Source organism: Schistocerca serialis, chromosome 7 (genome assembly GCF_023864345.2).
Source record: "Schistocerca serialis cubense isolate TAMUIC-IGC-003099 chromosome 7, iqSchSeri2.2, whole genome shotgun sequence".
In the NCBI taxonomy this organism is placed as follows: Eukaryota; Metazoa; Arthropoda; class Insecta; order Orthoptera; family Acrididae; genus Schistocerca; species Schistocerca serialis.
This window is the reverse complement of record NC_064644.1, coordinates 21221792-21245892: the sequence shown is the minus strand read 5'-3', so window position 1 is coordinate 21245892 and position 24101 is coordinate 21221792. Positions and strand designations below refer to the sequence as shown.

Genomic DNA, 24101 nt, shown 5'->3' with positions numbered 1-24101 from the left:
CCAATCCCGGGAGCGGAAAGACTTACCTTAGGGGGAAAAAAGGACAGGTATACACTCGCACACACACACATATCCATACAAAGACACAAGTAGACATTTGTAAAGGCAAAGAGTTTGGGCAGAGATGTCAGTCGAGGCGGAAGTACAGAGGCAAAGATGTTGTTGAAAGACAGGTGAGGTATGAGCGGCGGCAAATTGAAATTAGAATTTTGAATTTTGAAATTAGTGGAGATGGAGGCCTGGTGGATAACGAGAAGAGAGGATATACTGAAGGGCAAGTTCCCATCTCCGGAGTTCTGACAGGTTGGTGTTAGTGGGAAGTATCCAGATAATCCGGACGGTGTAACACTGTGCCAAGATGTGCTGGCCGTGCTCCAAGGCATGTTTAGCCACAGGGTGATCCTCATTACCAACAAACACTGTCTGCCTGTGTCCATTCATGCGAATGGACAGTTTGTTGCTGGTCATTCCCACATAGAAAGCTTCACAGTGTAGGCAGGTCAGTTGGTAAATCACGTGGGTGCTTTCACACGTGGCTCTGCCTTTGATCGTGTACACCTTCCGGGTTACAGGACTGGAGTAGGTGGTGGTGGTAGGGTGCATGGGACAGGTTTTACACCGGGGGGCAGTTAACAAGGGTAGAAGCCAGAGGGTAGGGAAGGTGGTTTGGGGATTTCATAGGGATGAACTAAGAGGTTATGAAGGTTAGGTGGACGGCAGAAAGACACTCTTGGTGGAGTGGGGAGGATTTCATGAAAGATAGATCTCATTTCATCCTTGTCTGGTTGTGTCTGTATATGTGTGGATGGGTATGTGTGTGTGTGTGCGCGCGAGTGTATACCTGTCCTTTTTTCCCCCTAAAGTAAGTCTTTCCGCTCCCGGGATTGGAATGACTCCTTACCCTCTCCCTTAAAACCCACATCCTTTCATCTTTCCCTCTCCTTCCCTCTTTCACGACAAAGCAACCGTTGGTTGCGAAAGCTAGAATTTTGTGTGTATGTTTGTGTGTGTATCGACGTGCCAGCACTTTCGTTTGGTAAGTCACATCATCTTTGTTTTTAGATATATTTTTCCCACGTGGAATGTTTCCCTCTATTATATTCAAACTTATGATTAGCAAAGAGATACTTCTATATTACAAACATGACCTAAAAAATTGAAGTACAATAGCAAGCAGAAGCATCTCAAGGAAGTTATTGTTGACTCCCTGGAAAGTACACAGACAACAAATGGAAACAAGACTGACTCTCGTAAGTGCACATCCAAACAAGTAACCGAAGTAAGTCCACAATACAGAGATGTACGGGCACATAAAAGATGACAGGTCCAAAATGACAGAAGTTTTGGGGAAGCTAAGAAGAACAAGACGGTAAAAAATAATCACTTTTCAGTGTGTTGTTTACAGAACCAAGTGAAAATAATAATAATAGGGAAGGACTGTAAATGGTAAGTAATTGAGTAAACCAAAAAAATTTCTACCATTAAAAAAAAAAAAAGGACGAAGAAGAAGAAAAGGAGGGGTCTGTTAACATAGTTAATGGGATAGTGAGATGCAAGGGTATGCTTGAGAACAAGTTGCCACCTTCAGAATTGAAGGCTACTGCACTGCATTGGAGGATCCTAATGGCCAGTAAGTATAGCAGGGACTCGGGCATCTTGGGTCATGTAGCAGAGCATGTGTAACAACTGGATATTAAGTGTCCCTAAGGCTGACAGTTGGTAAAGTTGGTAGGACCCTGCGACTGTCCCAATTTCACTAAATTTATGACATAATCACTATGCAAGGTGTAGCTTGGAGCAAGTGATATACACTCAAATTTACACTTCCAGCCCCCCCTCCTCACTTACCCTTCCTGTTAACCTCATCACACTTGATAATTGTCCTACATTGACAAAAATACACTCCAGAATGGATTGGAAGAGAATTTTGTATTCAGCTTTCTTATTTTTTTTTCCTTTTTCTATTAATGTACATTGTGGCCTATTTCTCCTGAAGGGGGACTGAAAAGGCCCAACAGTTTTCTCACAAATATGCAAAACAAAAAAGCAGCAATAACTTTAGTATGAATATATTACTTAGAAGTACGAGACTATTTCCTGAACAGGTTGACATATTTGGTTGTTGATTTGGTTAGTGTCTACACTTCTCTGGAAAGTTTCTGTATGGGCAACACATTGTCTCTCAACAGGGCAGGGTCCAGTGCTTTTAATGAATTGCAGTAGTGATTGGATGTAGAGGGAGTCATGCATTGCCACCTATTGTGAACTGTTATGTATCAAGTACATGGGTATGGCTCTTGTGAGCTATTAAATCAAGTTGTTTTAAAATGAAGACTGAACCTAGTGGCATGACAATGTAAGAGGCAGGAACTAAAACTGAGTTAAGGAAAGTTATGTTTTTAAGGCATGGGCATAAGCATTACAGGACTACAATAATGGCAGTAACATGTAAAACATATAAATATCATCAATTGGAACTATAATCTGTTCATCATAAGAATAAACCTGATGTAAACATTGCACTACATGTTCTCTTGCATTTGCTGGAACCTCATTGGATTTCCATTTCACATGGGACTGCAGCCAAGTGGTCTCGAGTACTGTCAAGTACGATAATAAGAGTATGTTTTGTACTGTGCACTGTGCGCACATCGACTTAGCAATAATACAGGACAACAGCTTTACTGGCGCATTTAACTTTGACAACACTGGCTGGTCAGCTGGTACAGCTAGCCTGCAGTGACGTGGCCACCTGCAGTTCACAAGTGAAAAGAGATGAGCGGAGGAGCAATACAGCTCCGAATGTCATTTAATTTTTAAGCAGAATGAAATAACACACTGCAAATCTCCCATAATATGCTCCTTAGACAACTAGGTGAAAACCGCAACACGTTATCGTTTTTAGCTAACGTACTATTGTAACTGAAAACAAGAATGATGAAAATTCCTGACTTAACCACAGGGGAAATTTTTCTGTATAAGCTGTAACATAAAAATATTAAAGGATTTCACTGTATATTTAAATATTGAAGTCACTGAAGGTATTACTTACAGTCATCTGGTGGTCTCTTAGCTCCTTCCTTATCTGAATGCGAGAAATACATTTCAGTTCTGGAAGTGTCACCTGCTATGTTAATAACGATCCTATCAACAACAGAATGTAGAAAGCCAACAAGGCGCAGGATTTTTTTCTTCTTCTTTTATTACAAACTGTTCTATAAAATGCCAGCTTTCGGCATTGACGTGTGAAAAAGCTGTGTGTGTTAGTTCCAGTACATCTAGAAGCTTAAAAGTCTTGTTTCTTCTCGGGCCAAATCCCGCAGCTTGGCTCCAGATCTGTTGGGCTCATACTGTACTGGTACAGTAGCAAATGTAAAAATGTAGCATTTGTATGACATACTCGATCTACATCTACATCTACATCCATACTCCGTAAGCCACCTGACAGTGTGTGGCGGAGGGTACTTTGAGTACCTCTATCGGTTCTCCCTTCTGTTCCAGTCTTGTACTGTTCATGGAAAGAAAGATTGTCAGTATGCCTCTGTGTGGGATCTAATCTCTCTGATTTTATCCTCATGGTCTCTTCACGAGATATAAGTAGGAGGGAGCAATATACTGCTTGACTCCTCGGTGAAGGTATGTTCTCAAAACTTCAACAAAAACCCATACCGAGCTACTGAGCATCTCTCTTGCAGAGTCTTCCACTGGAGTTCATCTATCATCTCGGTAACGCTTTTGCGATTACTAAATGATCCTGTAATGAAGCGCACTGCTCTCCGTTGGATCTTCTCTATTCCTGTCAACCCTATCTGGTACAGATCCCACACCGGTGAGCAATATTCAAGCAGTGGGCGAAAAAGTGTTCTGTAACCTACTTCCTTTGTTTTCGGATTGCATATCCTTAGGATTCTTCTAATGAATCTCAGTCTGGCATCTGCTTTACCAACGATGCTGTGAAAATGATTGTTTTTCATGTTTCTCCAATACTTATCTACCTCTGTGGTATAAAAAAATTGACCTAGTCCAAATAAAGAGGATTTGACTTTTAATTTTTGCCTTAAAAATTAAATTGTTATGTTTCCTTATTTTAAACAACTTTTATGAACAGTGTTTCACAAAATATTGATAATTAAGAATTTTTATTTGAAATGGAAACAGGACTTTCACGTCCAATATGTAATTAGAAACACGAAGACACGCATTATTCATAAAAAATTATGATGAATTTTATAATTATGAGACGTAGGTATTTCAAATTGATCGAGAGAAAAAAAATGATTGTGAGGAAATTTGAACCAAATTATGTTATGCTACCGACTGCACTACGCATTTCAGATGGATCCTTTCATCAACTGCATTATATAGAACGATGGGAAAATTTCAAAGATGGTTATCTCCATAAATTTATGAGAAACATTAAGAACAGCCTATTTCTCAGCAGTTTTTAACCATGTTCCACATGTGTGTTTCACTATGAAACAGAAAGCAGCCTCAGCCATTTTAATACTGCACATTAACAGCGCAACAATCAGAGCACAATGCTGCAGAGGCTGTGACTGTACACGATTTTTGAAATAAAAACTATGTAGTTAAAGCACAATTGAGAAAAACGTTGATGGCTGTTAATACATTTGAATATCTTAAAGTTTCATTTAACGTAACTTAGTAATAAGATATCTAATACATAAGTAGGACCTAAACCCAAGAGCATAACACCACCAGTGTACATGTGCTATGGCTTCTGACCAATCATCACATTTGTGTTTGTTTGCATCAGGTTTATTCTTAGGAAGAACGGATTATAGCACCTGAATTAACATTTTGTAGAGTATGACGTAAAAACGTGATTTACCCCAAAATGAAAGGAGAACTGTGATATCAATAAATTCAGTATTCAAGGAAATTATTTTACTGTGATTAAACTAATCACTTGGTAAATAATAATATGAACTATTATCAACAATAAGCATGACATGGTGTAAGGAAATGCAGCCACTTAATTTTGAAGCAGAAGTGACCAACCATCTAAATATTTATTTTGTAACTTTATAATCAGTAAATGTACAGTGAGTGGTAAGTTTATACTGCCCAGCAAAAAGTGAATGCTGCTGAGGAACATCTTGGTAGTTGCCACGCATGGTAAGACATCAGGGGAATAACTCTTACCTAGCTGTAACCTGGGTGGAAAGTTGTTCTGTCCAGTCTCCCTAACAAAATCTCAAAAACTTTGCAATTATCCAGACACAGTGCCGGTGAAATGCTGCAACATGGCTGATAATGTGCTGTGTTTTAGGAGTCAAGTTTTAAATGGATTCTGGAACACACTGTTTTCCATAGCAAACAAAATAATAATAACAAAAAAAAATACTGCTCATTGGTTTCGGGATTACAAAAGACTGGTTTATCTCACAATAAACAAAAGTTCCACTTAATAAATGCAGCATACAAAATCTACTTCATAGATGGAAGCAGGTTGATGTCCATACAAAAAGATGAAAAATTCTTTATGTTTCAGGTATTTGAGTGTCATTTGTCCAAACAAGCTAAGTGTAAAAAATATGAATCCATATATCAACAATGACTGCCACAAGAAACTTTTGGTACCAACGATCAATTGTTATTGCATCCACCCCGACCAGGGTTTTGCCATATTTACATGGATTCTTCCTCTACTTCCTCCAATTCGTTCTCTTCTGCCAGATACAAGCACCTCAGATTTCAAATCCAATTGTTGTAAAGATCGGATGCCTGATATTACTTTTTTCTATATGACTTTTGCATAAAAAAATGGATTTTCCTGCACAAGGAAGTGGGAAGCATAAGGCAAATTGTAGCACTATGCAGGATACTGATGATTGTAAAAACAAAGTGCTGCTAAGTGCTTTCAAACAGGCTACGTTGGTAATTAATTATGAACTGCACTGTTGCTGCCTTGTCACACGATCACACAAAAGCTGCACATATAGGTTTGTGCCTTTTTGATTCTTACTACTACCAGTGGCCAACCATACCTGGAGGACTGCTGCTGTGGTGGGAACCACCATCGTTCCGCAGCACTGGACCTGGCCCCGGGCTGGGAGGCCGTGGCGCGACTGGCGGCTCCAGTATGTCACGATACTTGGACACCATCAACACCGAAATGAAGTAAACTATGGCCAGTGACAGGAACTGTGCTTGTTTGGTCTCCTCCTGAATTTGGTATCGAAAATACTAACACTTGTTTCAGTCTTTCATTGTCATTCATAAGGTCACATAAAAGAAATTACACATTGATTTCCTCCACAATGCACACATCATAAGGAGACTATCAAAATAGGAGCTCAAAGCTACGAAACAGAACACTGTAATAGAAAATCTCTCTCTCTCTCTCTCTCTCTCTCTCTCTCTCTCTCTCTCACACACACACACACACACACACACACACACACACACACACACACACACACACACACACAGAGGGGGAGAGAGAATAAATTTTTGACAATACAATGTAATTGGATAGATAAAAAATCTACTCACCAGGTGGCAGTAGGAGAACACAACATATAAAAAATATTTTACTTATGCAAGCTTTCGGAGCCAGTGGATCCTTCTCCCAGCAGAAGTGTTGAAGGGGAAGGAAGAAGGGTGACGAGAAAGGAAATGGAGAGGCCTAGGAAGAGGGTATAGTATGGAAAAGTCATCCAGAACTCCAGGTCAGGGGACAGAAGGAAGTACTGATGTAAAATTATTCTTCAGCTTATATGTACTGCTCAATATCTGTATTATAATTTTGTTTGCTCTAACAAATCAGTCTTTCCTTCTCATCATGTCCAGTAAATTTCCCCAGAAATAGAGTTCTGGGTGACTTTTGTGAACTCTATCCCTCTTCCTAAACCTCTCCAGCTCCTTTCCCTTCATCCCTCTATCTTCCCCTTCAACCCTTCTGCCAGAAGAAGGAGCCACTGGCTCAGAAAGCTTGCATAAGTAAACCTTTTTATATGTGTATTCTCTACCACCACTTGGTGAGTTGGTTTTTATCTATCCAATTACATTACATTTATTAATATGTAGCTTCAAATTGATACATATTTAACTGTTCTCATGAGCCTTTAAAAGTTGTTGCAACATGAACGTACTAAGCAAGATGTGACAACAGGCAACAAAGCTAGGTATAATTTTTATGTATTGCAGTCTATTGTAGGGCACACTAAAATTACTATTTACACATAATACCATCATCATAATCATTGGACTTGCTACAGAATTAGAATAATTGATAATTAAGTCATCTGTGTTACTCACAGACAAATATACAATATCTTCAATGACATTTCACTTGGACTTAATAGTTTTTGAAATTTGCTGTACTAGCTTCCCCCCTTCCTGAACAGTCACGTTAAAATTAATGCATGATGAAATCAAAGCCAATGTCATTAAAACAACAGAACATTTATCTAATAAATCTCTGATTAAGTATCGAGTACCACAGAGCTCCATCCTAGGATCTGTGTTGATCCTTTTTTACAATAATGATGCAAATATCTTTATTTAAGGAAAAATTGTAGATGGCATCAGAATTTTAATTACAGCTGCAGATAAAATAGATGTCGCATCTGCAGTAGATATTTAATGTCTGTGGTTACTATCGGGTTCCAACAAAATTAAGAAAATAATAATAAAGAACGGACAGTGTACATGAATTTACCCTCTTCCCCACTTCTACAACAATTTGACCCCGTGCCATGTCTTGGTTACTGAAATAAAAAAATATGGAATGAATAGACTGCTACTCACCACATAGATGAGGCACTGACTCCCAGACAGGCACAATGAAAAATACTGCTAAAATATTAATCTTTTTGACAAAGAACTTCTTCAGAAATACAAAACACACACACACACATACGCAAGCACAGCTCACACACACAGGGCCACTGTCTCCAGCTACCTGGACCCGACTGCGACTGCATCTAACATGAGCAGCTGTTGATCATGTGGGTAAGGAGGAGGAGGAGGAGGAGTGGGGTGAGGAGGGGGACGGATAGCAGCAGTGGAGGAAGGTGCTGTGCTGCCTATTGGAGTGTGCAGGGATGTGGTGGGGATGGGATAGAGCTACTAAGTGTAGTGTCAGAAAGCTGTGCTGGGGGATGGGAGAAGGGGAGGAATAAACAATGGGAAAATCATAATAATGGAAAATCCAGGATGGAATGTAACAATATTAGAGAAGGAAAGTTGCTACTCCCCATATAGCGGAGACGCTGAGTCATGATAGGCACAACAAATATTGTGTAAATCTTTTTTGTTGTGCCTATCGCAACTCAGCATCTCGGCTATATGGTGAGTAGCAACTTTTCTTCTCTAATATTGTTGGAAAACTATAATAGCTACAACAATGCGATGGAAAGCATTTGTAATGCAGGAGTAGGAGCAGGGAATGGGCAGATAGGTGGAGGACAGGGTCTAGCAAAGGTTGAGGGCACCGGGCTATTGAAACAAAGAATATGTTGTAAGGGGAGTTCTTACCTGCCCGATTCAGAAAACCTGGTGTTGGTATGAATAATCCAGATGGCACAGACTGTGAAGCAGTCATTTAAGTGAAGCCCATCATGTTAGGCAGCATATTCATCATCTGGGTGGTCACGCTGTCTCTTGTCCACAGTTTGGCAGTGGCAATTCATGCGGACAGATAACTTAGTTGCTTGTTATACCCACTTAGAAAGTGGCATTTTGTTGCAGCTTAGTTTGTACATCACATGGCTGTTTCATAGGCAGCCCTGCCTTTGATGGTATAGGAGATGCCTATGACAGAACTGGAGTAAGTGGTAGTGGAAGGATGTATGGGATAGGTCCTGCATCTAAGTCCATTGCAAGGATATGAGACATGTGGCAAGGGGATGGGAGCAGGTGTGGAGTACAGATGGACAAGGACATTGTGCACATTTGGTGGGTGGTCGAACACCACTGAGAGAGGGGTGTGGAAAATAGCTGCGACAATAATCCTCATTTCAGGCCATGATGAGAGGTATTCGAAACCCTGGCATAGAATGTGATTCAGTTTCTCCAGTGCTGGGTGGTACTGAGTCATGTGAGAATTGCACATTTGTAGGTGGACAGTGGATATGTGGGAGGTGCTAGGTGACTCGAGGGACAAGGCATGGAAGATCTGTTTATGGACAAGGTTGAAGGATAATTCAAGTCTGTAATGGCTTCAGTGACATCCTTGGCATATTTGGAGAGGGCTGCTCATCACCGCAGATGTGACTGATACTGACGGCTAAGCTGCACAGAAGGGTCTTCTTTGTATGGAAAGGGTGGCAGCTGTCGAAGTGTAAGTATTGTTAGTGATTGGCAGGTTTGATATGGTCAGCGGTAGCTGATGTAGCTATCTCTGAGGTAGAGGTCAAGGTCGAGGAAGGTGTTTTGTTGGGTTGAGGAGGAGCAGGCAAAGTGGATGGGGAAGAAGGTAATTGAGGTTCTAGAGGAATGCAAACAGGATGTCCTCGTCCTCAGTCTAGATTATAAACATGACACCAATAAATCTAAATCATGTAAAGACTTTGGGCTCTCGGAGGTAAGGAAGGTTTCGACTACCTCTCACAATGCCCAGAAATGAAGAATATTCTACCCACCCCTCTCACAGTGTTATTCTAATGTCCACTGAACCTACACAATATCCTTGTCCATCCCTACTCCACCCCTGCTCCCATCCCCTTGCCTCATGACTCAAACCGCTGCAACAGACATACATGCAGAATCTGTCCCATACATGCTCCCACTACCACCTACTCCAGCCCTGTCACAGGCACCTCCTACTCCATCAAGGTCAGAACTACCTACAAAAGCAGTGATGTGATCAACAATCTAAGCTGCAACCAATGTGCTAGTTTCTACTCGGGCATGACAACTAACGAGCTGTCAGTCCACATGAATGGCCACTGCTAAACTGTGGCCAAGAGGCAGTTGGACCAGCCAGTTGCTGAATATGCTGCCCAACAAAGAGTGCTTCATTTTAATCACTGCTTCACAGCCTACGCCATCTACAGTCTTCCTGACAACACCAGCTTTTCTGGGCTGTGCAGGTTGGAACTCTCCATATAACGTATCCTTTGTTCTAGTAACCCCCCTGGCCTCAACCTTGTTATTCCCTGTCCTCCACCTACCTATCCCCTACCCTGCTTCCACTCCAGCACTACACACACACACACACACACACACACACACACACACACACACACACACATCCCACCATCGCACCTCCTAGTCTTTCCCCCTTCTCTACTTCTCTCCTCGTCTTTTCCACCTCCCACCAGCTACCCACAATGCACAGCACAACCTCCTGGCATAGCAGCTACCAACCCTATTTTGTCCTCACCTCAAGCCTCCTACTTACTCCCCACCACCACACTGGAAACATCTGTAATCAGACCCCAGTGACCAGAGTAGCGGCCAGGTGTGTGTGTGTGTGTGTGTGTGTGTGTGTGTGTGTGTGTGTGTTTCCTATTTTGAAAGGAATCTGAAAACTTAAACATTTTAGCAGTCTCCCCCCCCCCCCCCCCCACACACACACACACACACTCACACACTGTGACCATCTGCGGCTAACTACGGCGAATAGCAATCTATCCTTTCGATATTGCTGTTACTCCATCTTGGAATATCCATTGTTTCATTAATTAAACAATTTTCTGAAACTAAATTTCTTGGAATATGGCTGCAAAGCAATTTAAAATCGCACTGTCATGTGAAAACGCTTCAAACAGTGCTTGTCACACTCTCCATGTGATAAGTCAAAGTGCAAGCTCAGAACTTAGCAAAAAAGTCTTTAAAAATCACAGACAATTTGTCAGAGCTACTTGTATCTCGAAGAAGCTTGCATCATGTAACTGCACTTCATTCAGATGATAATACTGAGTCTGCCAAACCTTTAAACATATGAATGCCTGCTGATTGCAAGTGAATATCTTTTACACAGAACTGTGTAACTACAACAAAATAAACAAGTCCATAGCCACAACACAAGATGCAAATGTACTATCTACATATCTCAATCTAGATCAGTATACACACACAACATTAAATTTTCAATAGCCTACATAGTAATTTAAAATATAAGCAACACAAAAATTCCTACAAATAGATCTCTCTCTCTCTCTCTCTCTCTCTCTCTCTCTCTCTCTGTGTGTGTGTGTGTGTGTGTGTGTGTGTGTGTGTGTGTGTGTGTGTATTTTTCTCAAATTTAAATTGACATACATCCAATGTGTTGCTGAAGCTTCTAAAGTATCAAAATGAAGCAATAAGTCATGATGATGTTATTTCTATGTCAATAAACATAAATATAGTATGGTCAGTTCTGGCAGTACATAAAATTTTTAGGAGTAAAGGAAACAACTTGCTGAATACTGGAAGGGGTGAGTTGTCAACAGGCACACATAAAAGAATGAAACTTCATTAACTTCTAGGTGAATCCCATTTTGATGTAGAGTATACAGGGTGAGGTAGCTAAGTCATAACACCCCTTGTACCTCCCCAACCGTAATAGATACAAAGATGCCGTTTGGACATTGAATTGCAGGGACCGGGGCTACTTGAATACATCACATTTCTTGTTTGTGCTATTTTTTATTACAGAGATATGAGGCCATCTTCGTTTGTTTTTTTTTTTTTTTTTTTTTTTTTTTTTTTTTTTTTTTTTTTTTAAAAAAAAAATTGAAGCCTATGTTAAATTTTTGCGTAACATGATGAGCTTAAAAAGATAGTTTCAAATATGTGTGTATCATAATATTTAGGCGAATAACTTTTGAGACACAGATATGTTCTCGTATTGTGTTTGTCCTTTGAAGCAGCATTGTCAAATGCGACATTTCCTGTTGACGACTGAGGACCTTAACAGTGAAGGCATTGTTTTCCTGCTTCTCGATAATGTCGCAAGGTGACGCACGAGGAAGATGGAGAGAAGGGTATAAATGTGCTGCTGGAGTAATGAGACATCACATTTCTGTCACAGTTTCTTGGAGCAGGCATGTACGCCAATGAAGAAAAGTTAAATACGCTTCTAGTGTATGGTGAAAGCAGAAGAAATGCTGGTAGAGCAATAACGTGATATGGAGAGCTGTACCCTGATCGTGAGCATCGTACACGCCAGCTTGTTGCACGAATTTGCAAAAAACTACTTGAATCGGAATCACGGAATGCCATACAGAGGACAAGGCAGAAAAATGTAACTGGCGAGGTACATGAAGAGGGCGTCCTAGCATTGGCGCATAACGACCCTACTGTTTTGTCATGACATATCGCCTCGGAATGAGGTATAAGTCAGAGAAGTGTTCTACACATATTGCACTGGCATAGATTTCACCCATTTCGCCTCTCATTACATCAAGCACTCTCTGGTGTGGAATTTGAACAGTGCCAGGAATTTTGCTGGTTTGCTCTACAGCGCCTACAAGATGATCCAACATTTTTTCAACGGGTGCTTTTTACTGATGAAGCAACTTTCACCAACCACGGTAAAGTTAATTTGCATAATATGCATTACTGGTCAATAGAGAATCCTCATTGGCTTCAACAGGTACAGCATCAGCAACTGTGGAGTGTTAACGTGTGGTGCGGCATCATCGGAAATGTCATTTTGATACTAAAATGTAGACTTTCACAGCTGGAAATATCATGTCCATTATAATTATCCGGGCTGTTATGCCATGGTCGGTTGATGAATTCTGTGTCGATTTTGGGGCCGTACGTCATTCTGGGTATACTAAATGGCAATAACTATGCACAGTTCCTGCGAAACTTTCTGCCCATTTTGCTGGAAGAGGTACCACTAACTACGTATCAGTGCATGTGGTTCCAACATGACGGCTGTCCTGCTCACTCTTCCTGTGTGGTTACAGAGCTGTTAAATGAAAAGTTCTCAGATTATTGGATAGGACAACGTACTGAAGTGAAGTGGCCAGCCCCGTCTCCAGATTTGACCCCTCTTGATCTTTTACTGTGGGGAGCAATCAAACATAAAGTGTATGCTCAAATACCAACTACACCAGACGATATGAAGCAACGTATCATCGAAGCGTGCGCTGATATCTCAAGTGACACCCTCGCAGCCGTTCACAAATCATTCCAACGGCAACTACAAACGTGCATTGCAGCAGAGGGGAAGCATTTTGAGCACATGCTTCAGTAAAGTTTTGTATCATGTATAGTATGTATTTTGCATCTTTGTTTGTATTTGCTTCGTATTGTGATCAACAGTAAATATTTTCAAATAAAAAACAAATGCGTACAAAATAATTGTGACCAATAAAAGCCTCCTCATTTACATTTGTACTTCTGTTACTTAAAATGTATTTACATCTTGTAGTATTTTAATACTGTGTGTTGTGTACTATTTTGGTATCACAGTTGTCATACAACTGAATAATATTTGCGCGACATCGTCAGTTAATTTTTGCACAAATTATTGCAGTATGTATTACTGTTGTCAGGCAAATGGCTATGTTTGTGTAAGGACAGACTTGCAACGTTTACCATGTACTCTACACAACAGGAAAGGTCGCATTGGACAATGCCACTTTGAAGGAGAAACACGATACAAGAACATATCTGTGTCTCAAAAACTATTCGTCTAAATGTTATGATATACACGTATTTGAAGCCGTCTTTTTAAGCCCATCATGTTATGCTAAAATTTAACATAGGGTTCTACATAAAAAAAAACAAAGATGGCCTCATATCTCTGTAATTAAAAAAATAGCACAAACATGAAATGTGATGTATTCGAGTCCTGTCCCTGCAATTCGCTGTCCAAAGAGCATCTTTGTATCTATTACGGTTGGGGAGATACAAGGGGTGTTATGACTTAGCTGCCTCACTCTGTACACACACACACACACACACACACACACACACACACTCTACACCTGCCCTACTACACTGTGTTGACCAGATACACTATACCATGACTGCAGTTTGGTAGGTAGACTGAGATGAAGGGTTGTGTCACGTGGAGTATGAGAGAGAAGAAAAGAGGCAGAGAGTGGGAGGAAGGGTTAGGGAAGGGTGGTTGTTGGCTTGGAGGGATGTAGAATATGTGTGAGATGGGAATGCAGGGAGGAAGAGGCAGCAGGTGCACAGGACACGGATGCAACATATGGCCACCAGTGCCAGTACATTCATGCAGCGCTCAATACTGGTGCATCCATGCAGCGCACAATGATGATAACATGGGAGAGTGGATTAAAAGGGGGTAACAGAACAGAGGATAAGGATGATGCCCATTTGCATAGTCAGGAAAGCTGGTGCTGGAGGGCTGATCTGAATGACACTGTTTATAAAACAGTCAATGAACTTGAGGATGTTGTGCTCAGCTGCATGTTCTGCCACTGGATGGTTGACTCTGCTCTTGGTTACAGTTTGGCGATGGGCATTCATTCTAGTCGACAGCTGGTTGGTGGTCATACCTACATAAAATACTGTGCAGAAATTGCACCAGAGCTGATATATGACTAACTGTGTTCACAGGTGGCCCTGGGATACGATAAACCCATGACAGGACAGTAGTAAGAAGTGCTGGGTAGGTGAGTGGGTGGGTTGGACAGGTCTTGCTCCTGGATCTTCCACAGGGATATAATCTCAGGGTAAAACGGTTGGGAGCGGCAGAGGCAGAGGCATAGGGATGGACCAAGATGTTGCATAGATTGGATGGGCTATGAAATACAACTTTTGTAGGGGTTGGAAAGATCTTGAGTAGGATGTCCCTCATTTTCAGGCATGACAATAGATAGATAATCAAAGACCTAGTGAAGGACGTGGTTCAGTTGTTTCAGTCCTGGCTGATAGCTGGTGACAAGGAGAACACCGCTTTGAAGCTGATTCTTGGGGGTGGTGGGAGGATAAGGAGTGTGTCACGACGTGGCATGGGAAATCTGTTTACAGACTAGGGTTGGGAGATAGTGACACTCTGTGGAGATCTTTGTGAGACTTAGTGTCTCTCTGCAAACACCTTTGTGAAACCTAGTGTCTCTCTGTGAAGACCTTTGTGAGACCATCGCCAAACTGGAAACAGAATTCTCATTGCTGCAGATATGCAACCTACGGGTGACCAGACTGAATGAAAGTGATTTTTTTTTTGGTGTGGAAGAGGTGACAGCAGTCAAAATGCAGGTACTGTTTTGGTTGATGGCGTTGATATGGTATGGTATGGACGAAGCCATCAGAGATGTGGAGGTCAATGTTCAGGAAGATAGCACGATGGGCTAAGGTGGAGCAGATGGGAGAAGGAGGCAGACATTGAGGCTTTGGAGGAATGAGGATAGGGTATCTTGACCCTCAATACAGATCGTGGAGATACCCTCAAAGAATCCAAACCAGACAAAGGGTTTTGGGGGGCTAGAAAGGTTTCCTCCAGATGGTGCAGAAACAGGTTAGATTGGAAGGATGCCATGTGGATGCACATGGTCTTATCACAGATATCTTTATAAAACTTCCCGTCAAAGGAGAAGTAGTTACGTGCGAGAATGTAATTGTTAGACATTTAAGGACTGAGGTAATGGGTTTGGATCAGAAGGATGTTGGGAGAGGCAGTTTTCTATAACAGCAAGACCATGGGCTTGGTGGGATGCTGGTGTAAGGAGGTGGCACCAACAGCAGGGATCCAAGTGGTAATTGGGTGGGGGTGGCCAAGTGTCGATGAAAGATATGGTTCGTATCTTTAATATCAGAAGCTAGTCTACAGGCAATTGGCTGGGGGTTTGGTTGACAAGAGTGGATATTCTTTCAGCAGAAGTGCAGTAACCAGTTACAATGGCAGTGGAGACCAAGACTGTCTGGTTTATGGATTTTGGGAAGCATGTAAGAGGGTCATTGGGAGTGGGAAGGGATATGGATTCAGGGGAAATATTCTGGTATTGGCCTAAGCATCTGAGTAGGGATTGGAGGTTATTCTAAACTTCTAGCACGGAATAACTACGGAAGGGCCAGCAGGTGGGGGAGTCAGTCAGATGCAGATGCTTTCTGTCAGATGGTCACTGTGGATCAGCGTGACAGAGGTGGAGCGTTTGTCTGCAGGGAGAATGATGAAATCAGAGTCTGACTTGAGATTGTGGATGGCTGTTCTTTTTTCCACTGAGAGGTTTGCATTCTTGCGAAAGCACCTGAGGAAGGATGACAAGACAAAGTTAGAGGAAAAGAATTTTTGGCAGGTAACCAGGTGGTGACTAAATGGGAAAGAGGGTGGTGGTATGAACTCACAGCAATGGGATTAAGTGTTGGGATTAGATTACTTTGGTTGGAGGTATCAGCATCAAATAACTATTTCCACTGTACAGATTGGGAGAAGGAGAGTAGGTCTTTGACCAGTCCAGCATTGTGTGGGGCTGAAGGTGAGGCCTCTGGATATTACAAACTTCTGAAGGACTGAAATTTTTGGTGGATAGATTGACAACAGTCTTTTGGGTGTGTTTAGGTTATGGTTTTTCTAGGACATAGGGAGGGAGTCTAGTAGGATGTGGTAGATGCTAAATGTCAGCAGGGCAGAGTATGGCTGATATGTGGGGTTGATGAGAGGGTTCACTGGGTGGTAGGGTAGGTACTGAAGGAGAGTAGTGCACTGAGGTAAGGGTAGGACATTAATAAATACGATAATTTTTCGAGTGGTGTCTTGAGCACTCTTCCAGGTACTGGTGGGCAATGGTTTCAATTTGGGATATATGGGGTAGAAGTTGGGACTGCCCAGTAATAGGATCATGCAGAGGGAGCACAGGTAGTATAGGGATACATGTTTCATTGAGGTCCCTTTATGTAGAATCAGGTTGGTGAGGGATAAGGATCAGCAGAATTTGAGGTTTGCTGTGAAAGAAAAGGGTCACATCATGAGAAGGGAATTTTTAAATTTTGGCCACTGTGAGGGAGGGGGGGAATTCCATGGCTTATGCAGCTTTTAAGGAACAGCCTGTGGGACTAGCTACTGACAGGGATACTTATCTGAACTGATGCATACAGATACAGCAAGAGCCCACGGGGACCTCTCTTCTTCTCTTTCCCAACACAGCACACACACCCTCTCAGTCCAGTCTAACTGTCAATCTGCAGTCCCAGCTTTGCATATTCTGATTTTCAAACTCAGTATTCCTCAGTCAGGACTATATGGAGGATGATCCAGTACTTCAAATTTGAGTTTCTGGAGTGTTTCAGCAGTGTGGGCAGTAGTATGTAGACGGGCATTGTTGTGCATCAACACAACACCTTTTGACAGCAATCCTCAGCATTTGCTTTGAATTGAGGCTTTAACCTGGCAGTAAGCATCTCACTGTAATGTACACTGTTTATTGTTGTGCCTCTTTCCCCATAATGTTCCAGTACTGGACTTTGTGCAGCCCAAAAAACCATAAGCATCAGTTTTCCTGTAGACGGTTGGGTCTTGAGCTTTTTCTTGCATGGCAAATTTGGATGTTTCCATTCCACATTCCATACTCTGCCATTTACTCTCCAGCTTGTAATGATGGATCCATGATTCGTCACCAGTAATGATCCTATCTAAGAACTTGTCCCCTTCGTTACAATAGTGATCCAAATGTTTTTTGCAGATGTCCAAGCACGTTTGTTTATGCAACTGTGTGAGATGTTTTGGGACCCATCTTGCACAAACTTTATGAAACCCAAGTCTGTTGTGGATGATTTTGCAGACGAAGTGCCACTTCGACAATAGTTAATTATCTGTCTAAGAGAATCATTTCACATGAACGCTCCATGGTTTCTTCACTTGTGGCGGTAAATGGTCATTTGGCTCCTTCATTGTGCGTAACACTTATGCAACCATTTCGGAAATTTTCAATCCATTCATAGGCACTCTGTTGTCACAAAACACTGTTCCCAGATCACTGAACATTGCTCTTCTTTGGTGCAAATAGACGGCGGAGCAGCCATGATTAACAGCATGTCAGAGATAACGAAACTAACCTAGCAGCTTGACAATTGCAAAGATATAACAACAAATAAACAAAGCATGTGTCATCAATGTAAAACAACAGTACTGCCAAAATAAACAAAAATATAACTAAATTGTGGATAATAATTGACTTACCCTTGTATATGCTTGTGCTCCATCTCTAATACCCTTGTATTTAATGGGATAGAATGGTACGTTCAACCCTAATCTTCCTGCTTTTTACTATCCACATCTGTATGCTTCTGAAGAGATCGTAATTCATTTTTTGTTTTGAATTTTATTTTGATTTCAGTTTACTTTTAAGTTTTGATGTTTCTCAAACTAAAACGGCTCAGTGGCTCTGTGAAAAATTGCAGCCAAAAATCCGTAGGTCTCGGGTTCAATCTACTGCCTATCTTAGGATTTTTATCTATCTCTTATCACTTCTTTCACCACTGGCAATATTTGTTGATGTGGAGATGCTGGGCTGCACTGTGGTTTGGAATTCATGTTAAACTGTGGGTCCCCCTATAAATGGTTTGTTAAAACCAGCCGGCCACGGTGGTCTAGCAGTTCTAGGCGCGCAGTCCGGAACCGCACGACTGCTATGGTCAGAGGTTCGAATCCTGCCTTGGGCATGGATGTGTGTGATGTCCTTAGGTTAGTTAGGTTTAAGTAGTTCTAAGTTCTAGGGGACTGATGACCACAGTAGTTAAGTCCCATAGTGCTCAGAGCCATTTTTGTTAAAACCATTCAAAGCTTGAAGCACGACAACGGCATACCAACTCCAAGAGGACCATTGTGGTGTTCAAAACAGTCTTCAGATTGATGACTGCTTTAATATAGATTGTAGATCTAACCCCATGTATGTGCTAGTCTCAAATTTTCTCTCACACAGTAATAAACACTAAAGAATAATCTCATATATTAAACACATATAAAAAACAAATAGAGCTCAAAACATGAATTATACTTACCACATCTCTATAAATTACTGCTCGTAGTCTATTTACATCCATGTCTTGCAAGAGTTTCTCTGGGTCTTTTACTGGGCTCGACTGGCTAGCAAGATTTTCAACTATATTCTGCAACAATATTAATGTTTCTATTAGTGGAAACATCTGATTAACGGATGTGACAGAGTCACAATTATTTATTGTCTTAGCACATCCAATAATGAGCTATATGCTACAACTATTATTCTTAAGAGTCATTGAAACAATCTCTATCTATAACACACAATCTGTTAACCAACGTCTTCAGCACATTTTACTCATGTGAAATATTAGATGAATCTACTCTACGATGGCACATGCCGTACTGTAGTCAGAATGGAAATAAGTAGGACTGTTGCAATTTTGGTTAGAGTTGTAAGGCAAATATAAAAGAAAATGTTCTCCAATATCATATTCCTTAAGCCATAAATACTTGACCTGAAATGCTTGAATTTTTTTCCAACAGGTCAACTGCAAAACAAATACCGAAAGCAGCTACATGTTTAAGGAGTTTTGATTTTCTTATACAATCAATCACGGAAGAAATCATTCATTCAGTATGCAGGTAATGAAAACACATTCTTTTACACGAGAGCATAGGCTTTCTGAGCAGATTTAACTTATGAACTCCTCTCAGGTTATGTGCAAGAAGCAGCACTGTCTTAAAGCAAAGTTTTGACAAGTTTTCTATTTGAGGGCACCACAAGTAATACTGAGAAGCTGTAGGGTACCATCTCTGTTATCTACAGCACTCTCCGTGTGGTATCCCTGCTGTCTGAAATGAAGGAACATATGTCTGTAGTTGCGGACTGTCTTTGCTGGAGCCCATTCCCACATACACAACCACACTTACCTGCCCAAAGCCTAAGCTCAAAAGTTAATTCAATTATTTGAACTTTCCATGTGCCTACGTGCCAACCACCATTTCATCTCCACAGGAGTGTGTGTCTGACCTTTTTTTTTTAAAAAAAAATAGTTTGCATTGTATAATTTCCATTATCATGCAATTACCAATAAATTTCTTTTCCAGTAAAAAATAGGTTCTACTCCCATACCTTGGGTGACGCCTGAACCCCTCTAATGAGTGACTGAAGATGAGCTGCTTTGTTGTTGTTGTTGACAGTTGTTGGAGTGGGTGTTGGAAACTGTCTCGAGCGTTCTTTACATTCCAGACAGTTTCGCACAGCACATGTACATACCTGGAATTAATTTAATATTATGTACACTGCGCGTTATACTGAAAAATCTTTACATGCAATAGCTACAATCCCAAAGCATACAACTCACTAGTCTCAAGCATTGTCTAAGAATTCCACCACTTGACATATTTTTCTCAGCCTCTAGTTCACCAAAATTGAGTGAACTGGCAAAAATAAGAACATCTGCCATGTTGACAAGCCGCTGCAGGAATGAAACAGCGACTTCAATAGGCATCCCCTGAGTAGGTTCAATTACATCAAGCTCGCACTGAAATTGAAAGTAATCGATTATTAACTAACAGTATAAAAATATTTTGATTGGTTATTCATATTTTCAGTAACTCACATTAGGTGATGTTGCAGATGCCAACAAAGGTAAAAGGCCACCACAGGCAATAATGAGGTTGTCTGCTAATTGTGAAATCAGGTGCACAGTATTTACAACAAAAATAGCATTTTCACTGCTGTTTACAAAATCTAGTACAGACTTCGTTGAATGGCTGCAAAGAAAAAACCAATAAATAACGAAAATTTTACCATTTCTTAAAATGATAAATACATTATGCAAAAGATTAAATAGTACAATAAGTGAAACATGAAACTAAAATAAAGTTATAAAAAAAGAAACCAAAACTTTTCAGCTGGCAAGACATATAGTAATAACGACTTATTCTAGAACCTAATGTTTCTTCATCCGGCTACAGAAAGTAAAGAGTCTAAGGAAATGAGGCTACTCAGGAATTACGTAACCAAGCAAAGGGGGACGTATTTGTAAAGGAGAAGTGGGAAATTAACAATGAAAAAAGGGTATTGATGATTTTGGCATCTGGTTTTACTGGATTTCTTTTGACCTTAAGTCTAGTGAAATTCCAACTTAATCCTCAGAACATTGTCTTCCCAAATTTAGTGTTGTATCATCTTCCATTTATGTTTGTTTCTATTTTTAGTATCCCTGCCAGTGGACACCCATATGGACATAAATGTGCTGGCATGGATTTCACAACAAAGTAGTACAGAAACTACCACAGACAGTGTGTGTGTAGAATCATATGGACAGAACCACAGATTGTCACTGGTGATAGGCCACGCCAGTGAGGCCCTGCAATGAGATTAACTAACATGGATCTGGTTTCTACATCTCACAGTGCTCTTGGTTCTGCCTGCTAGTTGTTCTGGTCACTTGCACTGGTAACATTTTGTGCTTTTCTTCATGCCAGTCTCTACACAGTGTTTGGGCTCTCTGCTCTCTGCAAATTTACCCACATGTTGAGTTTTCCTCCCTCTTCCAGGGCCCCACTTTCCACACTGAGCAATCATTGTTGTCAAGAGCTGTGACACTGTGCCAATAGGATGATTTTGCAGTGTTTCCACACTTTTGCAGGCACAAAACTACTAATATGAAATAAAAGAAACTTCTTTAATATTCATTTGGTTGCAAAATATTCAGTATATCACACAAGCTGGTTAATGTAAGCTCCTTATTAAGCTGAAAACAAATCTTACCTTCTTCTTTTACATGTGACATTAAATTTTTTATTAGAAGACCTCTATAGCTATCTTTGAATTTACTACAGTGTGTTGATGATGATAAAGGCAGACTGTCTAAGACAATTCTATGTTTCTTCTGTTTCTGTAATGAAAGAGATCTCCAACAAATTTTAAATGTTGTTTTTGTAACTATAAACCAACAAATGAGAAAAACAGAACACAAAAAGAACAAACAGAAATTTTTTGGCAGGAACTGTCAAACACCTTAGACCAGATTTCATCCAAAAACACAATAATATTGTTGGGAGACTTTAATGCTCAAATCGGCAAAGAACGTCATCACCAATCCATAGTAGGCAAATTCCCTGCACATAAAAGAACCAATGTAAATGGAGAAAGACTTATTAGTTTATGCAGAGAACATGACATAGTTCTAAAGTCTACATATTTCAAAAAACTCCCTAGAAAACAAACTACATGGGTATCCCCGAATCCAGTCTGTGGGGAGAAACAACTTGACCATTTTGCTATAAGCAGACTGTCTGCATCACAGATACTCAATGTAAAAGTTGCTAAGAGTGCAAGTTTAGATTCAGATCACTATCTATCTGTTGTTAAATTCAAAATTAGACCAATATATAAAAGAAAGAGCGAACATCAACCTAAAAAGTTTGACACTCAGAAATTAACCAAGGAACACAATTTCAGGACACTTTTGGAAAAGAAAACACCTAAAACATGGGAACAACTTCAAAAAGATATAGTACAGACAGCAGAAGAAACCATTCTCCTTACCAAAAAATGGAAACACGCCTGGTGGAATGATGAGTGTGACAAACTAATCCTAACAAGACAACGAGCTTGGAACATTTGGAATGCCAACAAAAATGATAAAAATAGGAACTCCCTAAAAGAAGCCCGGAAGCAAGCTTCAAAAGGCCTTAAAAAGATCCAAGTTCAATACATAAAAGACCAACTAGCATCAATAGACTCCAACTTCAAACAGAACAATGCTAGGGACTTTCACAAAACTTTCAAAAGTAACTTAAAGAAATACTCTCCTCCTAGTCTATTTTTCACGGACCCAAAAACGCAGAAAACTGCATACAATAGCATAGAGAACTGTAGAATACTTGCTGAATATTTTGAAGAACTACATAACTGTTATCCACCGAAAGAAAAATTTAATTTCAATATTGTAAACCCAACACCACCAGACTCCAAGCTGCCAACCACAGAAGAAATAAACGAAATCATAAAAGAGCTTAAAAATAATAAAGCTCCTGGAGAGGATAATATAGTTGCTGAACTATGGAAGTACTCTAGTGACAACATGATACAGTGTCTATCAGAAATACTAAAAGAAATCTGGACAACACACAGATTACCACCAGACTGGACATCTGCATTAATACATCCACTACATAAAAAAGGGAAGAAAATAGATCCTAGCAATTATACGGGAATCTCCCTCTTACCAGTGACCTATAAGATCTTGTCTAAGGGGCTTTTAAAAAGAGCAGAAGAGATACTTGGCAAACAGCTAGGAGAGTATCAGGCTGGATTTAGGAAGGGAAGGTCATGTGCAGAACAAATACTAAATTTAAAGAACACAATAGAAATGAGGAAAATCAGGAACTTAAAATATGTAATTACTTTTGTGGATTTTAAAAAAGCCTATGATTCAATTGACAGAAATACACTGCTTGATATCTTAAAAGAATTGGGACTCGATGCTAAAACAACTGCAATAATTAAAGGTACTTTGACAAATACAAAATCAAAAGTAAAATTTAGGAGAGAGCTCTCAAAATCGTTTGAAATAAAGTCAGGTGTTCGACAGGGAGATGGTCTGTCACTTCTGCTTTTCAATTGTGTCTTGGAGAAGGTAGTTCGAGAATGGAGGAAGGCCATCAATACTAAAGGGATTCAACTAGGGAGAAATCCAAACAAGATCACTGTCAACTGTTTAGCCTTCGCAGATGACATGGCATTGATTACAGATTCACTAGACAATGCCCAATAACAAATAAGAGAACTACAAAAACAAGCAGCCAAAGTAGGACTACAAATATCCTATGAAAAAACAAAGTTTATGACAAACATCTGTGATGCTCCTCAAAATATTGCAGTTGGCAACAACACAATACACAAAACAGATTCCTTTAAATACCTAGGAGAGTGGATTACATACAATGCCAAAGAAAAGATAGCTATAGAAACTACGGTGCACAAAATGGAAAGAGTGTTTCATATGACCAAAAACGTTTATAATAAAAAATCCTTGTTCTGGAACACGAAATTAAGACACTACCAAACAGTGGCCAGACCGGAAGCTCTCTATGCGGCAGAAACACTCAAACTAACAAGAAATGGAGATCTTGAGAAACTAGAGAAGGTCGAAAGAAGAATTTTAAGGAAAATACTGGGAGCTAAAAGAAACGATAATGCTGAATACAGGTTAAGACCAAACAGAGAGCTATATCTGAAAACGGAGAAACTAACTGATGTAATGAG

The 24101-nt window shown here is 40.3% G+C and overlaps 1 protein-coding gene across 1 annotated transcript in view; it reads right to left on the bottom strand.

The window, feature by feature from the left end:
• Window positions 1–24101, bottom strand: part of LOC126412765 (neurobeachin) — a 1487907-nt gene that overhangs the window by 866965 nt on the left and 596841 nt on the right. The window contains exons 22-26 of the mRNA XM_050082518.1: window positions 20443–20596; window positions 20185–20364; window positions 19953–20096; window positions 18880–18987; window positions 6012–6189 (exon numbers count right to left, since the gene is read on the bottom strand). Coding sequence (XP_049938475.1) covers window positions 6012–6189; window positions 18880–18987; window positions 19953–20096; window positions 20185–20364; window positions 20443–20596 — 764 coding nt within the window. The remainder of the gene's footprint in view (window positions 1–6011; window positions 6190–18879; window positions 18988–19952; window positions 20097–20184; window positions 20365–20442; window positions 20597–24101) is intronic.